This window comes from Coenobita brevimanus, chromosome 47, assembly GCF_032717465.1.
Source record: "Coenobita brevimanus isolate Jiangsu-jjx chromosome 47, ASM3271746v2, whole genome shotgun sequence".
Classification (NCBI taxonomy): domain Eukaryota; kingdom Metazoa; phylum Arthropoda; class Malacostraca; order Decapoda; family Coenobitidae; genus Coenobita; species Coenobita brevimanus.
The window spans coordinates 10,390,180-10,415,656 of record NC_137000.1 but is presented as its reverse complement, the minus strand read 5'-3'; the positions used below and the strand labels follow the sequence as shown (position 1 = coordinate 10,415,656).

The following is a 25,477-nucleotide window of genomic DNA, read 5'->3' as shown; positions in this document are numbered from 1 at the left end:
TCTCATAACCACTGAGAGGAACGTTTTAACTCCTTCGGTACGATTATTTTTTTCACCAGCACCAGACATTTTTATTCATCTAGAGAGAGACCTATCGGACTAGAGTCAAAAGTCTTCATTTTTTTTAATTATTGTGAGCATCTTTATTTCCTCTGTTTCATGTGTTTTGCTTTGTGGCTGCGCTTGTTTTGTTTTCATCTTGCCCTCAGATGTTGTGTCGTCGTATCGTCATCTTGTTTTAGGCTGCACGTGTACATCTTTCCCTGTGTGAGTGGAGTGCAGGGGTGGATGGGGTCTAGTTGAGTTCGACCAGAGCCGCCAGAGCCGCAGTGAAGCCCGCGTTGTAGTCACATGCCACCTCGTTGTGAACGTAGTCATCTCGGTCGTCCACGTAGTTGCCGTCCTGTAGGGGAGAAATGAGGACTTCATTCTGATGAGAAAGGAGGGTACTTTACACAGCAGAGAAAGGAGGGAGACTTAATTTGGGAGAGGGAGGCTTTAATATGGTGGCGTTAGAAAGCCGCTTCTTATATGTTTACATAACGAACTGTATTCCGCCCTGTGCCTTGAATCCTATTTAAGTACAAATGCGGTCAGGAATATTAGCTTCAGTTTTTAACAGAACAATTAGTGATTCTCCTAAAGCCACTCATAGCCACTACCAGCTAGAACACAGACCCTCCTAAACATAATTAATCCTAAAATTAACGATCTTTATATATTTTCTCACCTCATCTGGTCCACCAACGAGGGCTCCATAGAGGACCTGTGGGTTTGGTCCATCCTGGCTGACGGCCCACCCGTCAGTGCAGGATCCGGGCAGCGATGGACACGAGCTGCGCGAGGAAGAAAAAGATCAAACATTCTTTCGCAGTTTCGAACTGTGCTGGAGAGGGACGCCTTGTGGTGGCACCTTTGTCAGTGATAATATTAAGAAAAATCATCTGTACAGGTTTTGAAAATGTCTCGTACTGTTACCGCTCTTCCCTTGTCTGTACTGTGCTTATCTTCCCCAACGAGCTTCATTGGTACCTGTTGCCTAGTAACAGCTGATCCAAAATCTGATGTTTTCATTGGACCTTTACCTGGTTTACCTGGATCGACGGTGGGGTCTAGGGTGTACTAACTATGCATGTAGTCTAACCTATCTTAATCTAGCCTAACCTCATTTAACCTAACCTATTCTACATTTATCTAGATTGGTGGAGTCTTGGAAGTTAATTAACCCTATATCTGATCTAACCTATCTTAACCTAACTTAATCTACCCTGCTCTCCCTACCCAGCCTTACCTAGATCGGTGATGGGGTCGTTGCGGCGGGTTAACTCCATACCCCACCACGTAGGAGCGTCCGGCGTCCCCGAGAATCTGATTTATTTGACCCGTGGCCCACTGGCGGTTCACTTCAGCATCCACGCCGATCTTGGCAACCTGAGGAAATTTTGATAAAGAATCGTAATTTGTGTCCGTAGCTGTTAATTATACTCAAAGTCATTATGTCTGGGTGTATATTTTAACTTCTTAAAAATTAACCCCCCTATCTGTTAATTATATTCAAAAGTCATTCTGTTTGGTTTGGTTTTTCACTCCAGCATTCCCTTTAAAAATCTGTCTCCGTACCCTTTAACTGTACAGTATTCAAAAGTCATTAGGTCTGGTTGAGTGTGTGTATGTGTGTGTGTGTGTGTGTGTGTGTGTGTGTGTCCGAGCGCTTTTCCACGCTATCATTCATTTAAGATATGGTTGTGAAGTATATGGTAGCTTCAATACACACTACTCTTTCTCCTTAACTCTTAATTATGTTCAAAAGTCATTATATTTGATAATATTTCTTTCACTTTAACAATCACCCCTTGTCTGCACAGTACAGATTTACGATCCTCCATCAATATTTACAGTGAAATGTAGGAAAGGCAACGTTAATACTGAGTCTGTTAGTTCCCCATGAGGTAGACTTGGCCTTCTTCTTCATCATCATCATCATCCCTCATTTTTATTTCTTATCATCATCATCCCTCGTTTTCATTTCCCATCATCATCATCATCATCATCATCATCGTCATCACCGTCTTATCCCTATGTTTCAGTTCCCCGTTAATACTTACAAAGCAATGAATCAGGACCACATTAGCAGCGTTTCTGTTGGCGCCCCATTCACCTAGGAAAACTAGACCATCAGGTGTGTAGGTGGCCTCATTGTGAAGCCAGTCAATGTAATTCCTGATACCCGTCTCGTACTCGGTGAACTCGGGGTCAAGTACCATGCCAAGTGCCTGTTTGGTGAAGGATGAGGTAAAGAGGACATGAGGGCGGATGCCTTGTGTTGGTAAAAGCTTCAGAGTTACACATTACCTAGCATGGAGAGAGGATGAAGAAGAGTGGTTTGTAGTGGTGAGATTTCCGATGTAGTAATTTGACCAGTACCATACCAAGTGCCTGTTTGGTGAAGGGTGAGCTGGAGGATGACTTGAGACAGAGGAGTACAAGGCCACAGTCGTATTTTCAGTAGTTAAAAAAACACAGTGTATTTCATACTGAACTTGAATCTGTGGAGATTTTGTTTTCACAGAATTTCTGACAGCATGGATGTGTTATACGTTGATGCTGAAATAGCGTTAATTGTAACGGTTCAGAATAGGTTAAATATTAGGTGAACATTTGACCGCGACGTGTGTGTGTGTGTGTGTGTGTGTGTGTGTGTGTGTGTGTGTGTGTGTGTGTGTGTGTGTGTGTGTGTGTGTTACGTTGTTTTAAGCAAGCAAAAGACACTGGTACTCACATATGCTCCGGCCCTCTTGTCGTCCCATCCAAATTGCAGATTATGATAGTTGGGGTCGCTAGTCAGCTCCCCGTAGTGTGCCCTGGCCCGGTCCCGGTACGAGGCATCCCCAGTGGCCCGGTACAGCCACATGGACGCCCACAACAGCTCGTCAATGTACCCATTAAACGACCTGCGGGAGGGGATGGTGAAGAGGGGCATTGGAATTTAGAGCATGTTAGCCACTCCTATCCTACGTCGTATTTTCTGTCTTATTTTTATCTCCAGAAGGCTTAATTCACATAAAAAAGAATGATCTATGGGCATAGAGACATTCCAAGCCTCTCTCAGCTTGTTCCGGCTTTTAATACTGAAGAGGGCTTAAGTCGGGCTGAACCTATTATGTCTCCCCAACATATAACCTTTCTAAATGTATTTTGATTTTTCCAACTGACTAGCTGTTTTTTGGCCGTGACTTTGGGGGATTTCATAACACCTCTTCGTTAACAATTTAGTCAGCACAAAATCTTTCATTACCCTCTTGAAAGTAATTGTTGCATACTGTGCCGATTTTAAAACGATATAAATAACATACAAAGGAAGGTGTACTATGCAGATTAATCTGATAAAGAGATGCAACGAAGCCGCCTTTTCACCCTCGGACTTACTGATGAGGCGCGTTTTTCATGCATATGGTGGTAAGATTCTAACCTGTAGTATCCCGCTGCGTCCTCGATAGAATTGTGGTAGTACTCTCTCAGCTCGTCACCGAAGAGGTACAGCTCCTCCGCCACAGCCAACAATTCGGTAGCGTAGGCCGAATCAACGTCCTGCCGAATGGTCCCATGGTTTGTTTACATTTTGGGCGCCATGATGGAAGGGGGTGACGTTTATCTTCACTTATTTATTTATTTATTTATCTGAGATATAGAATGCTACTTACCGCAAATGCAATGGACGCAGCAGCAAGGGCGGCAGCTGTCTCTCCCGCTAATTCACTCCCTGCGGATCATCATCATCATCATCATCATTTACTCATTCACTCACTCACCCATTATCCCACCTACTTCTCCATTACTCCTTAACTCACTTCCTCACTTTCTCACTCAGTTACTCACTCACTTTCAGACTCACTCTTCCAAAGCTCATTTACCCACTCGTTTACTCAGTCTCACTCACACTCTCACTCATTCACTTACCCCTTCACACTCTCATCGACCTTCCCTTACTTTAACTCTCTCTCTCTCTCTCTCTCTCACACACACACACACACACACACTCACACACTCACACACACACTCACACACACACACACACACACACACACACACACACACACACACACACACTCACTCACCAGGAGCCGCTTCATCGATCTTATACGAAGGTCTCTCCATGGTCATATTCTCAGGCCTTCCCCAGTAGGCGTGGTCCACGTCACCTTTACCCACCTACAGAATATACTAGGGCAGGTCAGCGCAGGGCAGGGCAGGGCAGAACAGTGTAAGGTAATATAGGGAAAGGAAGGACAGGGCAGGGGAAGGCATGGCAGGATAGGGTAGGACATTGCAAGGAAAGGGAAGGTAGGGTAGGGTAAGGTAGATTTGGGTTACGTAGGGCAGGGCAGGGTAGGGGATAGTAAGATAAGGATAGATAAAGCAGAAGAAGACAGTGTAAGACAGGACAGTACATTTATTTTCAGTTAGCCTATTAGCCTCTTCAAATCAAGGATGTTTTTTATATTACGTCCCTGCTTTCAATAAGTCACCACCATTATGTTTAAAATATTTCAGTGGCCCCTCATAGCTTCGAAGACAACATGTAGGAATACACTTTGGCTCACCTGACCGTAGAACTCCCTGTAGCCAGTGTGCGCCTTCAGAAAGTAGTCCGTGGCCCATTTTACGGCAGCCAGACCATAATCCAGTTGACCTGTACACACACCATACTATTGCTGATACATATTCTTCATCAATCCAGTCCAAGTGCAAGGATAATCATGACAGGTGTTTTGAGCTATTTTTCTTGTTCATAGGTTTTGTAAACGTCTGTATTTTCGTAATGGTTGTTATTTTGGCTGATTTGTCACTCTAGCTCTTTTACCATAACTTGGCCCCAAATTTCCGTCCATTTTGTAGTTTCCTTCATGTAAATTAGTGGGGAAAAAAACATTACTACAGCTCAACAGTCTTTCCACAGCACTGCCTCATGACTAGCTTCATGGACTAGTGTTAATCTTTTGCTACAACTCAGCATTCAAGATGGAGAAACGGTATTTTTTGGCCAAGCCAGAGTGAAATATGTATAGTTTTGCTACTCACCTGCGGCCACGTGCCCATCCTTGAAGTCGACGACGCCCCAACCCAGCAAAGAAGCGGTGAAGGCCATAGGGAACCCAAACTTCACATGGTCACCCGCTGAACACAAAGAAGTGCAATGTATAGACGAAGTTTTCCGCATTTTAGTGAAAGTATAATATGATGTAGTTGATTTGTTAGTGTTTTATTATTCATCTTTGGGAATTAGTGGCATTTCTCACATTATATCGATACCTGAGAGCAAAAGTGGGCCTCATTCAGTTTTCCAAGCTTTTTTTGTTGAAGTTGTTGTATAACCCCAGTCTGTCTTGCCGAGCAGACTCGTCGACCACAGCAAAACAACTGTTTCTGTGTAGCCGTCCTACAGGTACGGAACAGTACATACACCATTAGGGTTGCGGCGCGTCCCCATGGTAGACAGCACCACACCACGCATGTGCCAGATCCTTCCCAAGTCAAGGTTCAGGGAATTACGAGGAGGTTTGAATCTCGGATGGATGCCGCAGCTGCTCCATCCAAGATGCACAGCGCCACATGTTTTGGCTCCTCGTGAGAGCCAGTCTGCCAGGTGTTTTTGAAATATTCTTCACTGGACCATAACATGTCTGAATCACTGACAACCAGGCTACGTTCGTTATTGAGGTTTACCCCAGTCGCTTCATTCTTTTCAGCCACTCACCGTCATAGTATCCACCAGTGAGGTCATGTCCCACGTCCGAGCCATCGTCCAGGGCAGAGTCGTAGCGCCAGGTCACTCTCTGGTCCGCGGGTAGGGGACCAGACCTCTGTGCCTCGTAGAACAGGTACGACATACACAGCACCTGGACCGTGGGAGATGGACCAGTGCATTGTTACGTGAATTTGACATTAATGTGATTATTTACTCATTTGAGAGAGAGAGAGAGAGAGAGAGAGAGTGTGTGTGTGTGTGTGTGTGTGTGTGTGTGTGTGTGTGTGCGTGTGCGGTCGATAAGACAATGATAGCAGCAGTTACCTGAGCGTAGTCGTAGGGTGTCATGCCTGTCTCCTCGCAGGGGTTGACCATGGGTGGGACGGTCGTGTGGATGCCCTCTGTACCGGAGGAGTAACATTTATGTTGTTATTCATCTACGTATCTATACAGGGTGTCCCGGGAGTTAAGTCAAAAACTTCGGGAAATGATAGAGGAGGGAATTGTAAGGAAAAAATGTTACATGAACATGTGTCCAAATCTCATCCGTTACGGAGCTACAGTTACTGATGACCTTATGGGTGAATTATGGAGACCATTTTCGCCCATAAGGTCATCAGTAATTGTAGCTCTGTAACGGCTGAGATTTGGACACATGTTCATATAACATTTTTTGCTTAGAATTCCCTCATCTGTCATTTCTCAAAGTTTTTGACATAACTCCAGGGACACCCTGTATATCAGTCTATCTGTCTGTCTGTCTGTCTTTCTATCTGTCTGTCTGTGTGTCTATCTTTCTAATTATCTGTATATCTATCTATTTATCTGGCTTTTTGAATTCTTACCAATAATTTCTTTCCTTATTTTTTTTTTACCTACCTTACGCGAATGTAGATAATAACACTTGTTAACTCATATTACCAAGTGAGAGTAATAATTTGGAAAACCACAAAATCTCAGTCCTCACCTCCCTACCCTACCCCCCTGCCCTCACTTCCCAGCCCCCTCCCCATCTGCAGGCACCATCTTGCTCCTCCCATTCTTCACCTTCATCACCCTCGCCCCCTCCTCTCACCCTCTTCCCTCTCCCCATCTTCCCCTGTCCTTCCCCCTCTACCCATCCCCCTCTGTCTCTCCCCTCTCTCCACTCGTACTTTCCCTCCCCTTCCTCCATCCACCCGTATAACTCCGCAAATTTCAATACAGTCACAAATCGAACCACCATCTCTCACCACAAACTGCCACGCCGTTCATATCAACCTCCATGACGATCGGCTGGGCCGCTAGGTAGGTCACCTGGAAAACAAACTCGACCAGCGTCCCTGCCGTGATGTAGAGAGTAGGGTCCGAGATAGTGATGTACTGCGGGTCGTGGAACGTCACCGTCCCGCGATAGACCTGTACGTCACCACCCAAAGGAGATCTCATTAGTCATCCACCTTCATTTTCTGTATCCATTCAGAGTCATCCCCGGTGTTGCCCAGGTGAGGAGACCATTATCATTAGGTCTTGCTATCGTAGAACCTTGATTTGATGAAATGGAGGAGTTGTACCCACTTTTGGATTTTTTAATATATATATTTTTTTTATTGTGGGGGCTACAACAGTTTTGACTCAACTTGGAAGACCCCTCTTCAAAGTCAAAATTCGGGTATAATCCTCCCATCACTATCATTACTACCACCGCCTTTATTAAAACTATTATCCTTACTATTTTCTTAGCTGCCATTATAACCACTGCTATGAAATATTTGTGGCATTTATGGATCTGGAAGAAGTATATGACCAGGTAAGCAGGGAGGGAGTTTGGGAGATTGTACTAAAGGCTTTTGAAATAAGAAACGTTAGACGTAGCCTTCAACAACCTCTTCCCTCCTACTCTCCTCTCATAAAAAGTAAGATAATCTACCACCATTAGGAAGTAAATGTAAATGACATCAGGTGTTGAAGGACTTAAAATTGTCACTGCACTCACCTCAATGCTGTCGACGGGGCGGTTAAAGTAGAGGTCCACGTCGATTCCATTGATGTCGATAGGGGCTGCGGCGGAGAAGGTGGCCACGTAGTTGGATTCCCACTCGCTGGTGATGGTCACGTACGGGCACTGACCCTCTGCCCCTGTGATGGTAGGTTAGAGCAAGTTAAAGTAGGATAGATTAAGTTAGGCTACTTTAGGTTTAGTTAGGTCAGGTTAGGTTAGGTTAAGTTTGGTTAGGTTAGAATAAGTTTAGTCAGGTTAGATTAGGTTAGATTTGGCTAGATAGGGTTAGGTTAGGTTAAATTAGGTTAGGTTTGGTAAAATGTGGCACCGCAGTTGTACCCCCACTCGTTGTTGATGATCACATACTGACAATGACCCTCGGCCTCTGTGGGTCAAGGTAGGATGCATTAGGTTAGGTTAGGTCGGACTATGCTAAGTTTGATTTGGACTGACTTGGTTTGGTTAGGGTTGCTTTGTTTTGGTTTGGCATGATTTGGTTTGAGGTTATTTGGTTAGGATAGGTTAAGTTAGGATAGGTTAGGTTACAATACGGAAAATTAGGTTACGCTGTACTGTATATTGGCATTGATAGATTAGACAGTCTTAAGTTAAATTAGGTGTGCCCCTGGGATTGGAAAGGGAGACTGGGGAATTAGACAGGGACTGGTGCGTAGAACTGAGACTTAAGTAGTGTACAGTAGAGTATAATTAAAGGGAAAGGAAGGGTGTGGCAGGGGATGATATGGAAGAAAAAATAGGTACCCTTCGTAATTTCCTAAGAGTTATAAAAATAGATTTCTTCAGTGCTACTAATATTCCTATTTCTAAAATTATTGAAATTCTCGGTGTTTCACTTAACAATGCCCACAGCTGGAACTCTCATGTTAGATCACATGCCTACACCGTTTCAAAGAAACTTGGATTATTGTACAAGAGTCCGTAACTTCCTCACTGACGAGCAGTTAGTTATATTTTGCAAGTCATGTATGCTGTCAACTGGCATATTGCTCACCCTCGTGGAATGGATGTGGAGACGTTGCACTAAAACAACTGGACAAAATTCAGAGCAAAGCTGTTAGAATTATTAACAACCCTGCTATAACAAATGAACCATCTCCCCTGCAAGTAAGAAGGAGTGTTGTCTCCCTTGCATTATTTTACAGATACGTTTATCGCAAATGCTCAAACGAAGTTACATCCATTGTGCCACCTCTACACTCCTTACCCCGCGCTACACGGGCATCTTGTAGTGCTCGTAACTGGACTGTCGCACAGCCAAATTGAAGAACTTCTGCCTATCAAGATTTTCATTCCCCGATCTGCATCTCTTTGGAACTCGCTTCCCCAGTGGTTTCTCCTCAATCTTCAATCTACAGCTGTTAAGTCTAACTGTTGCAGTTTTTTATGAATGGAGGACACCTGTAGGCCTACGCTGGTGTATAGATTATTTTTTATTCATTTGTTTATCCTTCCTCTCTTCTGTTATCGTAAAAAATAAAGAATAAAAGATAGATAGATAGATAGATAGTAACAATCCATCTCTTAAACGCCGTGTGTCCAGGCAGCTGAAAATGAACTCATCTTGATTTTGGTGTGCTACTTTCAGAGTCAAGTAATTAGTGATGATAGTGATAGCGATGATGTTTTTTTACCCAGACGTCACATTTCAGACTGATTTTTCGTTTGTGTGTGTGTGTGTCTGTGTGTGTGTGTGAAAGCTGCAGCTGAATTACTTGCTTTATTTAATCTTTTGTTTTTGGCTCCAGTGCGGGAGAGAGAGAGAGAGAGAGAGAGAGAGAGAGAGACTATTTGATGATATATCAGGCGACCCTTCTTAAGTCTCACAAAACTATCATTCACTTGCCTCTCCACTCCGTCCTTTCACATCAACCACGGTCTCCCCCCACTCCCCTCTTTTCACCTCACTCACATATACTCTTTTTTTTTTCTTTTAATAGCAGAACAGAGGAAGGAAAAACAAATGAATTAAAAAAATAATCCATACACCAGATTACTGGTGTCCTCCATTCATAAAATATCTGTAACAGTTGGACTTGAACAGCTGTAGGTTGAAGTTTGGAGGGAAACATCTCTGGGGAAGTGAGTTCCAGAGGGATGCAGTTCGGGGAATGAAAGAATTCTGATAGGCAGAAGTTCGTCAGTATGGCTGAGTGACATTCCAGTCATGAGCGCTACCAGATGCCCGCGTAGCACGAAGGAAGACATGGAGTGGTGGCACAATGGACACAACTTCGTCTGAGCATTTGCCATAAAAATATCTGTAAAATAATGCAAAGGAGGCAACATTCCTTCTTACTTGTAGGGGAGGTAGTTTATTTATAATAGCAGGGTTATTAATAATTCCAACACCTTTGATCTGAATTTTGTCTAGTTGTCTTAACGCAATCTCTCCACATCCATTCCACAAGGGTGAGCAGTATTCAAGTTGAGAGCGCACATGACTCTTATAAATTATAGCTAACTGCTCGTCAGTGAAGAAGTTACGGACTCTGTACAATAATCCAAGTTTCTTTGAGGCGGCTTTAGCAAGTGATCTGACATGCGAGGTCCAGCTGAGGGCATTATTAAGTGAGACGCCGAGAATTTCAATACTTTTAGAGTTGGGAATATTAGTAGCATTGAAGGTAATATACTAATCTGTCAATATCTGGTTATTAGTAAATTGTAGATACTTAGTTTTACTAGCATTAAATGAGACAAGGTTGTTTTGTCTCCATTCATTGATCATTGATAAGTTTTGATTTATGGAGATGGCTGTACTGAGTTGAGAGTTAGAAATATTAGACTTTCTAAATGGGTGTCAGAGTGTGAATGAACTATGAAGTGTTGAGTCATCTGCATATGGATAGATGGGATTGTGGGTGACAGATAAGAGATCATTAATATGAATCAGGAACAGGGTTGGCGCCAGAACTGATCCCTGTGGCACGCCAGCGTTGAGTGAAAATTGGAATATACATCATCTACTTTTGCTCTCACTTTTCTGTCGTTGAGATATGAGGAAGGCAGGGGTACAAAAGACATTAGTTCATAGCAAGGGAGTTTGGACAACAGGGAACGGTGCCATACTCTGTCAAAAGCTTTAGAAATATCAAGGGCTACTGCATGAGTTTCTCCATGTTCGTCGATTGATTGATGGATGGTATGAGTCAGGAGATTGAGTACGTCAATGGTGGATCTTTCGTGGCGAAAACCATATTGTCTATCACAAATTAAGTTGTTGGATTCAAGACGTTTAACTATGTGCTTATTAATTAAAATTTTAAATACTTTACCAAGAGAAGACGTGATAGCGATTGGTCTGTAATCAGAGGGGTCAGAGGAACCTAGTGACCTATCCCCTAAAAACATCCACTCGGTCCTTCTTTTTCCTATTAAAGCTCCCCTCTTCCCCCCTCACCCCCTATCTCCCTCTCCCCCACCCATTAGGGAGGAGAAATTTAGTTACCCGAGAGGAGAGCGAGGAGTAGCAGAGATGTGGCCACTCGTAACATGTCCGCCTGCTTGACTGATCTTGCCCCACCTCCACCTCCGCTTCTATACCTTCTAACCTCCCCTCGCACCCCCTCACCATATCACCTGAGTCTCACAAGCACGACAGTCTGACATATTTTCATCTGATATGGTAGTAAAACTGGATGCCTTCATGCGGTGACACTGATACAGCCGAAGTGCTCCGCTGCCCGAGTATACAAATGCCCTTCACGTCACTCCCAGTCCCCAGAAAGGACTGTGGACTGCAGCAGGGAGACAACTTCATCTTGCAGTCCACTGGGTTCACGTTCATATGAGCCTGGGCTTGCGAGTGATGCTACTGTTGCTGCTGATGATAACACTGCTGCTACTACTACTGCCACGTCTACTACTACTGCTACTGCTGCTGCTGCTACTACTACTACTACATATTACTACTACTACTATTACTACTACTACTACTACTACAACTACTACTACTACGTATCGGATATATTCCCTATAACAATTTACGTTAGGAATAAGTCGGTTTGTTACCTTCACCAAGGAGGTTATGTTTTACACCGCATTGGTTTCTCTACCTGTCTGTTAGCAGGATTACTCAAATAGTTATGAATGGATTTTGATGAAATTTTGTGGAAGGGTGGGCCATGGGCCGAGGAAGAAATGATTAAATTTTAGGGTGGATCCGGATCCGGATCCGGATCCTTTTAAATGGCAATGGCATCAGAAGAGGTAAGCGCTCTCTGAGCGCTTCCTAGTTCGTTATAATATTACTCTGCTCGCAAAAGTTCTTCGTCCCATCCTTCTATTTCGTAGATATCGTTGTCGTGACTTGGAACGGTTTAAATCATCTGTCCTGCATACTTCTGAACACATCGTACAACTTCACTTAGTTTAGACTGGAAAGGACTCAACATATACAGTAGGCTATATTAATTAGTTTTCCACACTATGGTGAAGTGCTACTGTTCCTCAGTTTTTCATTTCTTCTTCCAAACGATTTTCAGTTTGGTGTCATTCATTTATTTCTTCACCAGTTTGCCTCAGAACGTGATACAATTATTCACTGGACGAGTAACCCCGTGCATTTCTTTTATTTAGGTTTTTTGAAGGGATTACTGGGTTCAAACGTTAGGGAGTACATGTATGATTTTTTTTTCCTACATCCTTGTATGTTTAATAATCATCATGGGAATTTGTACAGAGTTATGTCAGTGTACTGCGCCTGTCCTGTATTCCTTTAGGTATGTTGGCAATTTTTAAACAAAAAAAATGCGCTCCTACTGTTCATGAAGTCTAAGATTTTTCATGTTCGGTTCAACAGTCCTTTCGTATCTGTATCATCGAGGGTAAAAACAATAAATGTGGATATTAACTAATTCCCCTGAGATGATGTGGCTGCTATGAAGGTCACCCACGTCACAAGGTTCACTTTTATCATATACTTTCTTCTTATGCTTTTTTTTTCTTTTTTAGTTACTCCCGATAAATAGTGTGCATTTTCCCAGTGCTTGTTGTTGAGAGGATTTCTATTAGATAAGATGGTGTTGACAGATGTAGGAGTGCATATGTGTGTGTGTGTGTGTGTGTGTGTGTGTGTGTGTGTGTGTGTGTGTGTGTTTAGATAGTAGTATGTACATGTGTGGATGCATGGGAGGAAGCAGGAATGTGTGTGTACGTATGTGTGTGAATGTGTATGTATGTACCCTGTGTATGTGTGTGTGTGTGTGTGTGTGTGTGTGTGTGTGTGTGTGTGTGTGTGTGTGTGTGTGTGTGTGTGTGTGTGTGTGTGTGTGTGTGTGTGTTTATAAATGTATTTAGATAGTGGTGTGTACACGTGTAATGTGCATGAGATGATGCAGGAGGATGCAAGGCTGGCGTGTGCATATTACATAAAGCACACAAACAAACCTTTACCCAGGTGGTGGCACGGAGGGTGGTTGCAGGTGGCGAGTCACAGAACCACTTAATTGGCACGTGGCAGGATAATATCAGTAGGGCACAGCACGAGAGAGAGAGAGAGAGAGAGAGAGAGAGAGAGAGAGAGAGAGAGAGAGAGAGAGAAATGGAGAAATGAATTCCCCGAGCTAGGCATCAAAGGTCATATAGCCTCGCTAGGTTACAGGAGGGAGCTACCCCTTCCGGCAACGGTTGACCCGGGCGAGGCTCGAACTTGCGACTCCCCGGCCACGAGCTCGATGCTCTACCACTGAGCTACCGCGCCCCCGAGAGAGAGAGAGAGAGAGGGGGGGATATGGGGGAGGGAGGGAGGGAGGGAGGAGGAGGAGGAGGAAAAGAAGAAGTAGTAGTAGTAGTAGTAGAAGGGAAGAAGAAGAAGAAGAAGAAGAAGAGGGAGGGAGGGAGAAGGAGGCGGAGTAGGAGGAGAAGAAGAAGAAGTAGCAGAAGAAATAGAAGAAGAAAAAAGAATAGAAAAAGAAGACCAAGAAAAATGGCGCTATCTTCTGTTTGTTTTCACCTGAGCCTTGGTTATGATGTACTATTGAGTCTCCTTGGTTACTAGTCAAATCGAGCCTTCAGTTTCACTACACGTGGCCATTAATGGGGCTAAAAGGGGTTAGGGATCTTTGCCAAGTTAGAGAAAACCTACTGTAGTAGTAGTAATAGTAGCAGTAGTAGTTGTTGTTGTTGTTGTTGTAGAAGTAGTAGTGGTTGTTGTTGTTGTGGTGGTGGTGGTGGTGGCGGTAGTAGTGGTTGTTGTTGTTGTGATGGTGGTGGTGGCGGTAGTAGTGGTTGTTGTTGTTGTGGTGGTGGTGGTGGTTGTGGTGGTGGCGGTAGTAGTGGTTGTTGTTGTTGTTGTTGTTTTTGTTATTGCTAATGATTTTGTTTCTCACTGGGATAGATATGAACCACGTGGGAAACAAATGACTTTCACACGATACACTAATGTCAGGGTGTGTTGTGTAGGGAGGCCTGGTACACACACAGACACAGACACACACACACACACACACACACACACACACACACACACACACACACACACACACACACACACACACACACCACACAAGAATGGGTCACTTGGGTACAAACGCGCGCGTGCACGGTGTTCAGAACTGAAGTTCCCAGTGGGTCACGGGTACACACACACACACACACACACACACACACACACACACACACACACACACACACACACACACACACACACACACAATGTAATGATGTTTCTTGGGTCACTTGGATACAAACACCAGCTCGTGACGTTTGAGTGGAACCTTTTCGCCCCAGCATGACTTTCAGCTAACCTCTAGATCACATGTGTACGTTACTAGCTGATATGTATTGTATTATGATATGTTAGTCCTGACACCAATAGCTGGCCCTGCACAACACTCGCAGGCGGGGTCAAAGTCCGAGGTGTGACTGCTACTCACACTTCTCATACACATGTCTTATACACTGCTTCTCCTCATGGGGAATATGCCTCCTCTCACATCTTGTCAGCGTTGATGGACCCTGTTCTGATTCTGGCGAGGCGCTGACTGCCACAGAAAGCGGCTGCTTGCTCGTTGTCGATGGGTCTGCTCGGCCAATCAGACAAGAGTAGATCAACAAGTACACTATCCACTTTCCTTATCTTACTATTCAAATTTCATTGAGCATCTCACTTCTGAGGAGGAACACATGTTTTCCTCTTCGTCGCTTGGATACCTCCATTTTAGACAACTTTTCTTCACCACAGTTGACTCCTTTCTTTATATTTATCCATCTGGTGAATAAGATTAAGTTGTTTCTATCCTCAGCAATCAAGAGTAGTTTATACAGCATCCTACCTATATCTCTGACAGTCTTGGAAGTGTACCAATAGCATTATTTTATTCTTGCAACTAATCTTCCACTTTTATTTGTCAGTCTTCGTCTTCTTTCTTGTTCTTCTTTTCCTTCTCACTGGGCTGCTCCGATAACTGTTATCAGTGACTTGCTCGGTCACTCCAGTAGACCCACCGAAATTATTAAGATATTGATGATGGTGGTGGTGGTGATGATGATAATGATGATGATGATGATGATAATGAATGTTGTTGTTTTCAAACTCGTGTTATGCACTGTAGGGTATACAAACAAACTATTCTCAGCATCAACAGTTATTATATTCACGATAATAACAGGAAAGATACACAGACTACTCGTAGATTTAAAAATACATCAGCTGCAAGCCAGATCACTGACCAAGAACTCTGGCAACTCGTGGCATTTACAGAGAGACGTAACTTCTCATAACCAGTAAAAGGAACGTTTTAACTCCTTCGGTACGATTATTATTATTATTTTTTTTCACTAGCACCAGACATTCTTCTTCATTTAAGGAAAGACCTATCGGACTGAGTGTCAAAAGTCTCCGTTTTGTTAAATTGTGGTGGGTATGTAGTTTTCCTCTGTTTCATGTTTTGCGTTGTCGCTGCGCTTGTTTTGTTTTCATCTTGCCCTCCGATGTTGTGTCGTGGTATTGTCATCTTGTTTTAGGCTGTACGTGTAAATCTTTCACTGTGTGAATGGAATGCAGGGTTGAATGGGGTCTAGTTGAGTTCTACCAACGCCGCCAGATCACCCGTGAAGGCCGCGTTGTAGTCACACGCCACCTCATTGTGGATGTAGTCATTGCGGTCGTCCACGTAGTTGCCGTCCTGTAGGGAAGAAAGCGGGGACTTCATACTGATAAGAAAGGGGGGTGCTTTGCATGGGAGAGAAAGGGGGCACTTTATACGGAAGAGAAAGGGGGGAGATTTTATATGGGAGAGAAAGAGGGGACTTTAATATGGTGGCGTTAGAAAGCCCCTTCTTATATGTTTACGTTATGAACTGTATTCCTCCCCGTGCCCTGAATCCCTTTTAGGTACAACTATGGTCAGGATATAGGTTCAGTTTTTAACAGAACAAGTAGTGTTTCTCCTAAAGTCACTCACAGCCACTACCAGTAAGAACACAGACCCACGTAAACACCATCAACCCTAATATTAACGATCTTTATTTATTTATTCAATTATTTCCTCACCTGGTCTGGTCCACCAACGAGGGCTCCATAGAGGACCTGTGGGTTTGGTCCATCCTGGTTCATGGCCCACCCGTCAGCGCAGGATCCGGGCAGCGATGGACACGAACTGGGCAAGGAAAAAAAAGATCAATTATTCTTTTATAGCTTCGAACGGTTCTGGAGAGCGGCGCTTTCTTGTGGTGGCACCATTTTCATTGATAATATTAAGAAAAATAATCTGTACAGGTTTAGAAAATGTACTGTTACTGCTATTCCCTCGCCTGTACTTATCTTCCACAACGAGCTTCACTGGTACGCGTTGCCTAGTGACAGCTGACCCAAAGTCTGATTTTTTTTTCACTGGACCTTTACCTGGTTTACCTGGATCGGCGGTGGGGTTTCAGAGCGCGTCCACACGTGCCCTCGAACATATGTTAGCAACACGACTGACAACATGTTTGGTTACATGTATGCAGCAGTATTCGGACAGATGTATGCAGACGTGTTTTAGCGCAGCTTCGAACACTGGCAGCAGAGGCGATGGGGTAAGTGTGTCCATACCAGGCAGCTGAGACTTCATCATGATGTTGCCAACATGATCTGGACGCTGCTGTTCCCAACGTGTTTGCAGCGTGTTTGTTACTGTGTTGCATACATGTTGCCAGCACTTGTTCGAGCACATGTGTGGACGCGACCTAAGGTGCACTAACTATGTATGTAATCTAACTTATCTTAATCTAGCTTAATTAACCTAACCTGTTCTTCCTTTACCTAGATTGGTGGAGTCTTGGAAGTTAATTAACCCTATATCTGACCTAACCTATCTTAACCTAACTTAACCTACCCTGCTCCTCCCTACCCAGCCCTACCTAGATCGGTGATGGGGTCGCTGAGGCGGGTCAACTCCATACCCCACCACGAAGGAGCGTCCGGTGTCCCCGAGAATCAGATTTATTTGACCCGTGGCCCACTGGCGGTTCGTGTCAGCATCCACGCCGCTCTTGGCAATCTTAGGAAATTTTAATAAAGAATCTTAAGTAATTTGTGTCCGTAGCTGTTAATTATACTCAGAGTCAGTATGTTTGGGTGTATATTTTCATTTCTTAAAAATTAATCCCCCCTAACTGTTAATAATACTCAAAAGTCATTCTGTTTATATTTGTTTTTCACTTCATCATTCACTTTAAAAATGTCCCCATTCCCTTTAACTGTACAGTAATCAAACCCATTAGGTCTGTATGTGTGTGTGTGTGTGTGTGTGTGTGTGTGTGTGTCCACACTACCATTCATTTTACTTTGGTTATGACGTGTATGGTAGCTTTAATACACACTACTATTTCTCCTTAACTCTTAATTACAGTAAACTCTCGATTTAACGAACTAATTAGGGGGAGGGGTAGGTCGTTATATTCGAAAATTCGCTGTATCTGATGGTCGTTATTAACCGAGGGATTACCGACCCAAGGCCGCTATATCCATGGTATTGTTCAGTCCTATGTTCACAACCACAACTTACTCAATGAAGTTTCACATGTAGAATTCAATGGTTTAGGTAGTTATGCAGTACATGTAGAGTAAATACTATCCTGTATGAAGTTATATATATAAATACAATGCCTATACTGTAATGTAGTACTATTACAGTACACTTACCACGCCAGGGTGCGAACTTCCGGCGAAAGTTCACTCTGGAAATGGTGGGTCGTTATATCAGGAGTTCGCTATAAAAGGGTTCGTTATATCAAGGGTTTACTGTATATTCATTACGTTTGATGGTAGTTCTTTCACTTTAACGATCACTTTAGTCAGCACAGTGAAGATTTTCGATCCTCCATCAACATTTACAGTCAAATGTAGGAAAGGCAACGTTAATACTGTGTCTGTTAGTTCCCCGTGAGGTAGACTTGGCCTTCTTCATCAACATCATCATCATCATCATCCCTCTTTTTCATTTCCCATCATCATCATTATCATCATCATCATTACCATCTCATCCCTATGTTCCAGTTCCCCGTTAATACTCACAAAGTAATGAAGGAAGGCCACATTAGCAGCGTGTCTGTTGGCGCCCCAGGTATCCAGGTAAACAAGACCATCAGGTGTGTAGGGGGCCTCATTGTGAAGCCAGTCGATGTAGTCCTTAATGCCTGTCTCGTACTCGGTAAACTCGGGGTCAAGTACCATGCCAAGTGCCTGTTTGGTGAAGGGTGAGGTGGAGGATGACTTGGGATAGAGGGGTACAAGGTCACAGTCGTATTTTCAGTAGTTAAAAAAAAAAAAACGCAGTGTATTCCATATTCAATTTACATTTGTGAAGATTAGTTTCCATAGAGTTTCTGACAGTGTTGATGTGTTATACGTTGATGTTGAAATAATGTTAATTGTAATGATGCAGAATAGGTTGAATATTAGGTGGACATTTGACCGTGCCTTGTGTGTGTGTGTGTGTGTGTGTGTGTGTGTGTGTGTAGGTTGTTTTAAGTAAGAGAAAGACACTGGTACTCACAAATGCTCCGGCCCTCTTGTCGTCCCATCCAAACTGCACAATTTGGCTGGTGGGGTCGGTAGGCAGCTCCCCGTAGTGAGCCCTGGCCCGGTCCAGGTACGAGGCATCCCCAGTGGCCCGGTACAGCCACAGGGATGACCACAGCAGCTCGTCAATGTACCCGCTCCACGACCTGCGGGAGGGGATGGTGAAAAGGGGCATTGCAGTCTAGTGCATGTTAGCCACTCCTGTCCTACGTCGTATTTTCTGCCTTATTTTTATCTCCAGAAGGCTTCCTTCACAGCAAAAAGAATCTTCTATGGGCAGAGAGACATACCAAGCCTCTCTCAGCTTGTTCCGACTTTTAATACTGAAGAGGGTGTAAGTCGGCCTGAAACTATTGTCTCCCCAACATGTAACTTTTCTAAATGCGATTTGATTTTTCCAACTGATTAATTCATGGCTGTATTCTAAGTGGCTTTTGGGGATTTCATAATACCTCTTCGTTAGCAATTTGGTCAGCACAAAATATTTCATTACCCTCATGTAAGTAGCAGGTGCATATCATGTTGATATTAAAAGGATATAACTAACATACAGGAAAAAGCGTAAGATACAGAAAAAAAAAAAAACATGAGAATGAGATGTATTGAAATCTTCTATGTCATCTTCGAATTAACTAATGAGTCGCGTTTTTCATGCATATGGTGGGAAGACTCTAACCTGTAGTATCCCGCTGCGTCCTCGATAGAATTGTGGTAGTTCTCTCTCAGCTCGTCAGCGAAGAGGTACAGCTCCTCCGCCACAACCAACATTTCGGTAGCGTAGGCCGAATCAACGTCCTGCCGAATGGTCCCATGGTTTGTTTACATTTTGGGTGCCATGAAGGAAGGGGGTGAGATTTATCTTCACTTATTTATTTATCTGAGATATAGAATGCTACTTACCGCAAAAGCAATGGACGCAACGGCAAGGGCAGCAGCTGTCTCTCCCGCTAATTCACTCCCTGCGGATCATCATTAGCATCATCACCATCATTATCATCATCATATACTCATGCACGCACTCACCCACCAAACCACCTACTTTCTCCCTTACTCCTTAACTCATTTCTTCACTTTCTCACTCAGTCACTGACTGTCATTCACCCACTCACTCACTTTCAGAGTCATCCAAATCTCATTTACCCATTCGTTTACTCACTGTCCCACCCACTTTCTCACTCATTCACTTACCCCTTCACTCTCTCTCATCGACCTCCTCTTACTTGTTTTAACTCTCTCTCTCTCTCTCTCTCTCTCTCTCTCACACACACACACACACACACACACACACACACACACACACACACACACACACACACACACACACACATCTGAAGGTAAAGTAATTGTAGCCAATTTGTACATGCCACCCAGATCAAACACATGGGAAAGAGACGAATATGAGGACCTGGCAGAGAGTACAATTCAGAGTGTAAGATCATTGCTACATAAAATGGAAGAGAAATCGGAAAGAATTATACTAACTGGGGACTTCAATACAAATATAAATTGGAATACTCTAGATATAAATAGCCAAGAAAGCTGTTGGGACCAAAAGCTCCTGGATCTCGTACAAGAGTTTTTCTTAACGCAACATGTGAGGGAAACCACCAGAAAAAGAGGACTTGATGTACCTTCAGTGCTAGATCTAATATTTACAAGGCAAGAAAATGATATTGACAGTTTAATATATCACCCTCCACTCGGCAAAAGCGATCGTGCAGTACTAAATTATAACTTCAGGATTGCATATAACATAATAAACAGCAATGATAGTTACAAAAAGAGCCTAAACTATAAAAAGGGAAATTATCAAGACCTAAAGAAGTATTTCTTAGAAGTTGATTGGGAAAATGAGCTTAGAGGACAAGATTTAAATGCTGTATAAAAAAAAATTTTTGAATTTTATGAAATAGGAGTCCAGAAGTACATCCCACAGCACAAAGAAGCAGATAAGAAAATACAGAAATGGTTCAATACAGAATGTAAAAAATCAAAAGAAAGAAGAGATTTGTTGTGGAATAGATACAGAAGACACAATAGTGAAAGGGCGTATAATAATTACAAACAGGCAAGAAACGACTATACAAGAATAAGGAGCGAAGCCCAAAAACAGTTTGAGGAGGATATGATAAATAAAAGTAATGATCAACCAAAGCTGTTTTACAGCTATATCAGAAGCAAAACTAAAGTAAAAGATATAATACAATCCATTACGGACGAGGGAATCACTTATACACAAGAGAAAGATATTTGTGAAGCACTAAATAAGAATTTCCAATTAGTTTTTACAGAAGAAAAAAATTTTGAGAGGGACTATGTGGAACACGCATGTCCACACATACTACCAGATATACAAATAGCAGAAAAAGTAATACAGGAGGAGTTAAGTAGATTAGACAGAGGAAAAGCAAGTGGTCCTGATGAAATTTCATGTTGAGTATTACGAGAATGTGCAAAGGAGTTATGTAAACCATTATTTTTAATTTTCAAGAAATCCTTCAGTCAAGGTAAACTACCTGATATTTGGAAAAAAGCAAATATTGTCCCCTTATTCAAGAAAGGAAATAGACAAAATCCACTCAACTACCGACCAGTATCACTGACCAGTGTTGTAAGCAAGGTATTAGAAAAACTTATAAGAAAAGCTTGGGTAAATCATCTAGAAGAACACAGCATGATAACAGAAAGACAGTTTAATTTCAGAAAAGGAAAATCATGTGTTACTAATCTGTTGAGCTACTATGACAGAGTAACAAACACAATACAGGAATGGGAAGGATGGGTGGACAGTATCTATTTAGATTTCAAGAAAGCTTTTGACACAGTACCACACCAAAGACTTTTATGGAAACTGTACCATCAAGGAGGAATTCGAGGCAAACTGTTTTGTTGGATGCAAGACTTTCTCATAAAAGAGAAATGAGGACAGTACTAAGAGGAAACTACTCATCATGGAAAGAAGTGACTAGTGGAGTACCACAGGGTTCAGTGCTGGCACCAATCATGTTTTTAGTGTATATAAATGATATAAACAGTAACACTGGAAATGAGAGCTATCTGATTATGTTTGCAGATGATGCAAAAATACAAAGGAGAATTACTAACACAGACTCTTGTAAAGAGCTACAAGAAGAATTAAATAAACTTCATGAATGGAGTAGTACATGGCAAATGGAATTCAATGTGGACAAGTGTCATGTAATCAAGTTTGGTAAAAGTGGAAAAAGACCTGATTGGGATTATAAGTTAGGAAATAAAACCCTATACACATCAGAAAGAGAGAAAGACCTAGGTGTGATTATCAGTAACAGACTATCTCCGGCTGACCACATCAGCGAGAAGGTACGGAACATGTATACACTGCTTGCAAATATGAGAATAGCATTCACATACATAAATGAAGACATGCTAAGGAGGATAATAACATCATTCATTAGACCAACCCTGGAATATGCATCAGTAGTCTGGAGTCCTCATCTCAAAAAGCACATAGACAAGATAGAAAAAGTTCAAAGGGCCGCTACAAGATGGATACCATGCTTAAGGGACCTAAGCTACGAAGAAAGACTAAATAAACTGAATCTACCAACACTACAGGAGAGAAGGAAAAGAGGTGACATGATAATGCTATATAAATGCATATCAGGAAAGTAGAAAATAGACATAAATGATTACTTAACATATGGAGAAGCATCAGCAAGAGGACACTGCAAAAAACTGCATAAGAAGAGAGGTGATAAAGACGTAAGGAAATTCAGTTTCCCAAACAAAGCAATTGATCAATGGAATGCACTACCGAACGAAATAGTGTGTGCCAAAACAATTCACAAATTTAAGGATATGTACGATAAATATGGTTTAAGACACGGGACAGTACGAGCTTGACTCATTCCTGTAAAGATACAATTAGGTAAGAACAATTAGGTAGGGTAAGAACACACACACACACACACACACACACACACACACACACACACACCCATACTCACCAGGAGCCGCTTCATCGATCTTATACGAAGGTCTCTCCATGGTCATATTCTCAGGCCTTCCCCAGTATGCATGGTCCAGATCCCCTTTACCCACCTACAAGATATACCAGGGCAGGTCAGGTCAGGACATGGCAGGGCAAAGTAAAGCAAGGTAGGATAGGGCAGGGCAGGGCAGAAGAGTGTAAGGTAAGATAGGGATGGGAAGGGCGTGACAGGGCAAGGCGTGGCAGGATAGGGTATAGGACATGGCAAGGCAAGGGAAGGTAGGGTAGGGTAAGGTAGATTTGGGTTGGGTATGGTAGGGAAGGGTAGGGGATAGTAAGATAAGGATAGATAAGGCAAGACAAGACAGTGTAAGACAGGACATGACATTTATTTTCAGTTATTATCTTCAGATCAAGGATGTGATTTATACTTCGTTCCTGCTTTCAGTAAATCACCACTATTATATTTAAGATATTTCAGTGGCCCCTCATAGCTTCAGATGCAACATGTAAGAATACACTTTGGCTCACCTGACCGTAGAACTCCCTGTAGTCAGTGTGCGCCTTCAGAAAGTAGTCTGTGGCCCATTTTACGGCAGCCAGACCGTAATCCAGTTGACCTGTACACACACCATACTATTGCTGATACATATTCTTCATTAATCCAGTCCAAGTGCATGAATAATCATGACAGGTGTTTTGAGCTATTTTTCTTGTTCATAGGTTTTGTAATCGTCTGTATTTTCGTAATGGTTGTTATTTTGGCTGATTTGTCACTCCAGTTCTTTTACCATAACTTGGCCCCAAATTTCCGTCCATTTTGTAGCTTCTTTCATGTAAATTAGTGGGGGGAAAAGCATTACTATAGCTCAACAGTCTTTCCACAGCACTCCCTCGTTATTAGCTTCATGGACTAGTGTTAATCTCTTGCTACAACTCAGCATTCAAGATGGAGAAAAGGTAATTTTAGGCCAAGTCAGAGTGAAATATGTATAGTTTTGTTACTCACCTGCGGCCACGTGCCCATCCTTGAAGTCGACGACGCCCCAACCCAGCATAGTAGCGGTGAAGGCCATAGGGAACCCAAACTTCACGTGGTCACCCGCTGAACACAAAGAAGTGCAATGTATAGACGAAGTTTTCCGCATTTTAATGAAAGTATAATATTATGTAGTTGATTTGTTAGGGTATTATTACTCATCTTTGGGAATTACTGGCATTTCTCACATTATATCGATACCTGAGAGCAAAAAGGGGCCTCATTCAGTTTTCCGAGCTTTTGTTGTTGAAGTTGTTGTATAACCCCAGTCTGTCTGGCCAAGCAGACTCGTCGACCACAGTAAAACAACTGTTTCTGTGTAGCCGTCCTACAGGTACAGAACAGTACATACACCATTAGGGTTGCGGCGCGTCCCCATGGTACACAGCACCACACCGCGCATGGGCCAGGTTCTTTCAAAGTCAAGGTTCAGGGAAATGCGAGGTTTGGATCCCAGGTGGACGCCGCGACTGATCCATATAGGGTGCACTTTGCCACATGTTTTGGCTCCTTGTGAGAGCCAGTCTACCAGGTGTTTTTGAAATACTGTAGTCTTCACTGCACCATAACATGTCTGAATCCTTTACAACCAGGCTACGCTCGTCATTGAGGTTTACTGCAATCGCTTCATTCTTTCCGTCCACTCACCGTCATAGTATCCACCAGTGAGGTCATGTCCCACGTCCGAGCCATCGTCCAGGGCAGAGTCGTAGCGCCAGGTCACTCTCTGGTCCACGGGCAGGGGGCCAGACCTCTCTGCTTCGTAGAACAGGTACGACATACACAGCACCTGGACCGTGGGAGATGGACCAGTGCATTGTTACGTGAATTTGACATTAATGTGATTATTTATTCACTTGAGAAAGAGTGTGTGTGTGTGTCTGTGTGTGTGTGTGTGTGTGTGTGTGTGTGTGTGTGTGTGTGTGTGCGGTGGATAAGACAAGGATAGCAGCAATTACCTGAGCGTAGTCGTAGGGTGTCATGCCTGTCTCCTCGCAGGGGTTGACCATGGGTGGGACGGTCGTGTGGATGCCCTCTGTACCGGAGGAGTAACATTTATGTTGTTATTCATCTACCTGTCTATCTATCTATCTATCTATCTGTCTATCTGTCTGTCTGTCTGTGTGTCCTTATATTTGTCTGTCTGTCTGTATATCTTTCTACTTATCTGTATATCTATCTATTTGTCTGGCTTTTGGGACTCTTATATAACAATAACTAATTTCCTTATATTTTTTTACCGACCTTTCGCGAATGTACATAATAACACTTGTTAACTCATATTACCATGTGAGATTTATAGTTTGAAAACTCACAAAAACTATGTCCGCACCTCTCTACCCCTCTGCCCTCACCTCCCTGTCCCCTCCCCAACTGCACGCACCATCTTGTCCCTCCCATTCTTTGCCTTCACCACCCTCGCCCGGTCCTCTCACCCTCTTACCCCTCCCGCTCTTCCCATTTTCCTCTGTCCTTCCCCTCTACCCATCCCTCTCTGCCCCTCCCCCTCTGCCTCTCCCCTCGCTCCACTCGTACTTTCCCTCCCCTCCCTCCTTCGACCCGTATACGACTATCTCTGCAAATTTCAATACAGCCACAAAATCTAACCACCATTTCTCACCACAAAGGGTCTCGCCGTTCATAACAACCTCCGTGATGACCGGCTGGGCTCCTGGGAAGTGCACCTGGAAATCAAACTCGACCAGCGACCC

General features: G+C 43.2%; 1 protein-coding gene across 1 annotated transcript; it reads right to left on the bottom strand.

The window, feature by feature from the left end:
- Positions 1-295: 295 nt before the first annotated feature.
- Positions 296-24,748, bottom strand: LOC145399026 (uncharacterized). Its single transcript, XM_080271755.1, has 27 exons — positions 24,725-24,748; positions 24,414-24,555; positions 23,736-23,831; positions 23,258-23,346; positions 22,743-22,836; positions 19,654-19,712; positions 19,430-19,548; positions 18,728-18,899; positions 18,247-18,414; positions 17,091-17,230; positions 16,243-16,348; positions 15,769-15,874; positions 14,624-14,770; positions 7,722-7,864; positions 6,979-7,144; positions 6,071-6,147; positions 5,756-5,897; positions 5,080-5,175; positions 4,602-4,690; positions 4,116-4,209; positions 3,702-3,760; positions 3,470-3,588; positions 2,780-2,951; positions 2,106-2,273; positions 1,292-1,431; positions 731-836; positions 296-403 (listed from the first exon to the last, which is right to left on the bottom strand). Exons 1-27 carry the CDS (start codon positions 24,746-24,748, stop codon positions 296-298), a joined length of 3,141 nt encoding a protein of 1,046 aa, XP_080127881.1.
- Positions 24,749-25,477: the final 729 nt, after the last annotated feature.

What these genes read in the sequence shown, in the direction of transcription:
- LOC145399026 (XM_080271755.1), bottom strand. Translation starts at nt 24,748, where the DNA reads ATGACACCCTACGACTACGCTCAG. An exon ending in CACCCTACGACTACGCTCAG is followed by an intron (nt 24,556 to 24,724) that starts GTAATTGCTGCT and finishes CCCACGGTCCAG; the next exon opens with GTGCTGTGTATGTCGTACCT. An exon ending in CGACCCCATCACCGATCTAG is followed by an intron (nt 837 to 1,291) that starts GTAAGGCTGGGT and finishes TTCCTCGCGCAG; the next exon opens with CTCGTGTCCATCGCTGCCCG.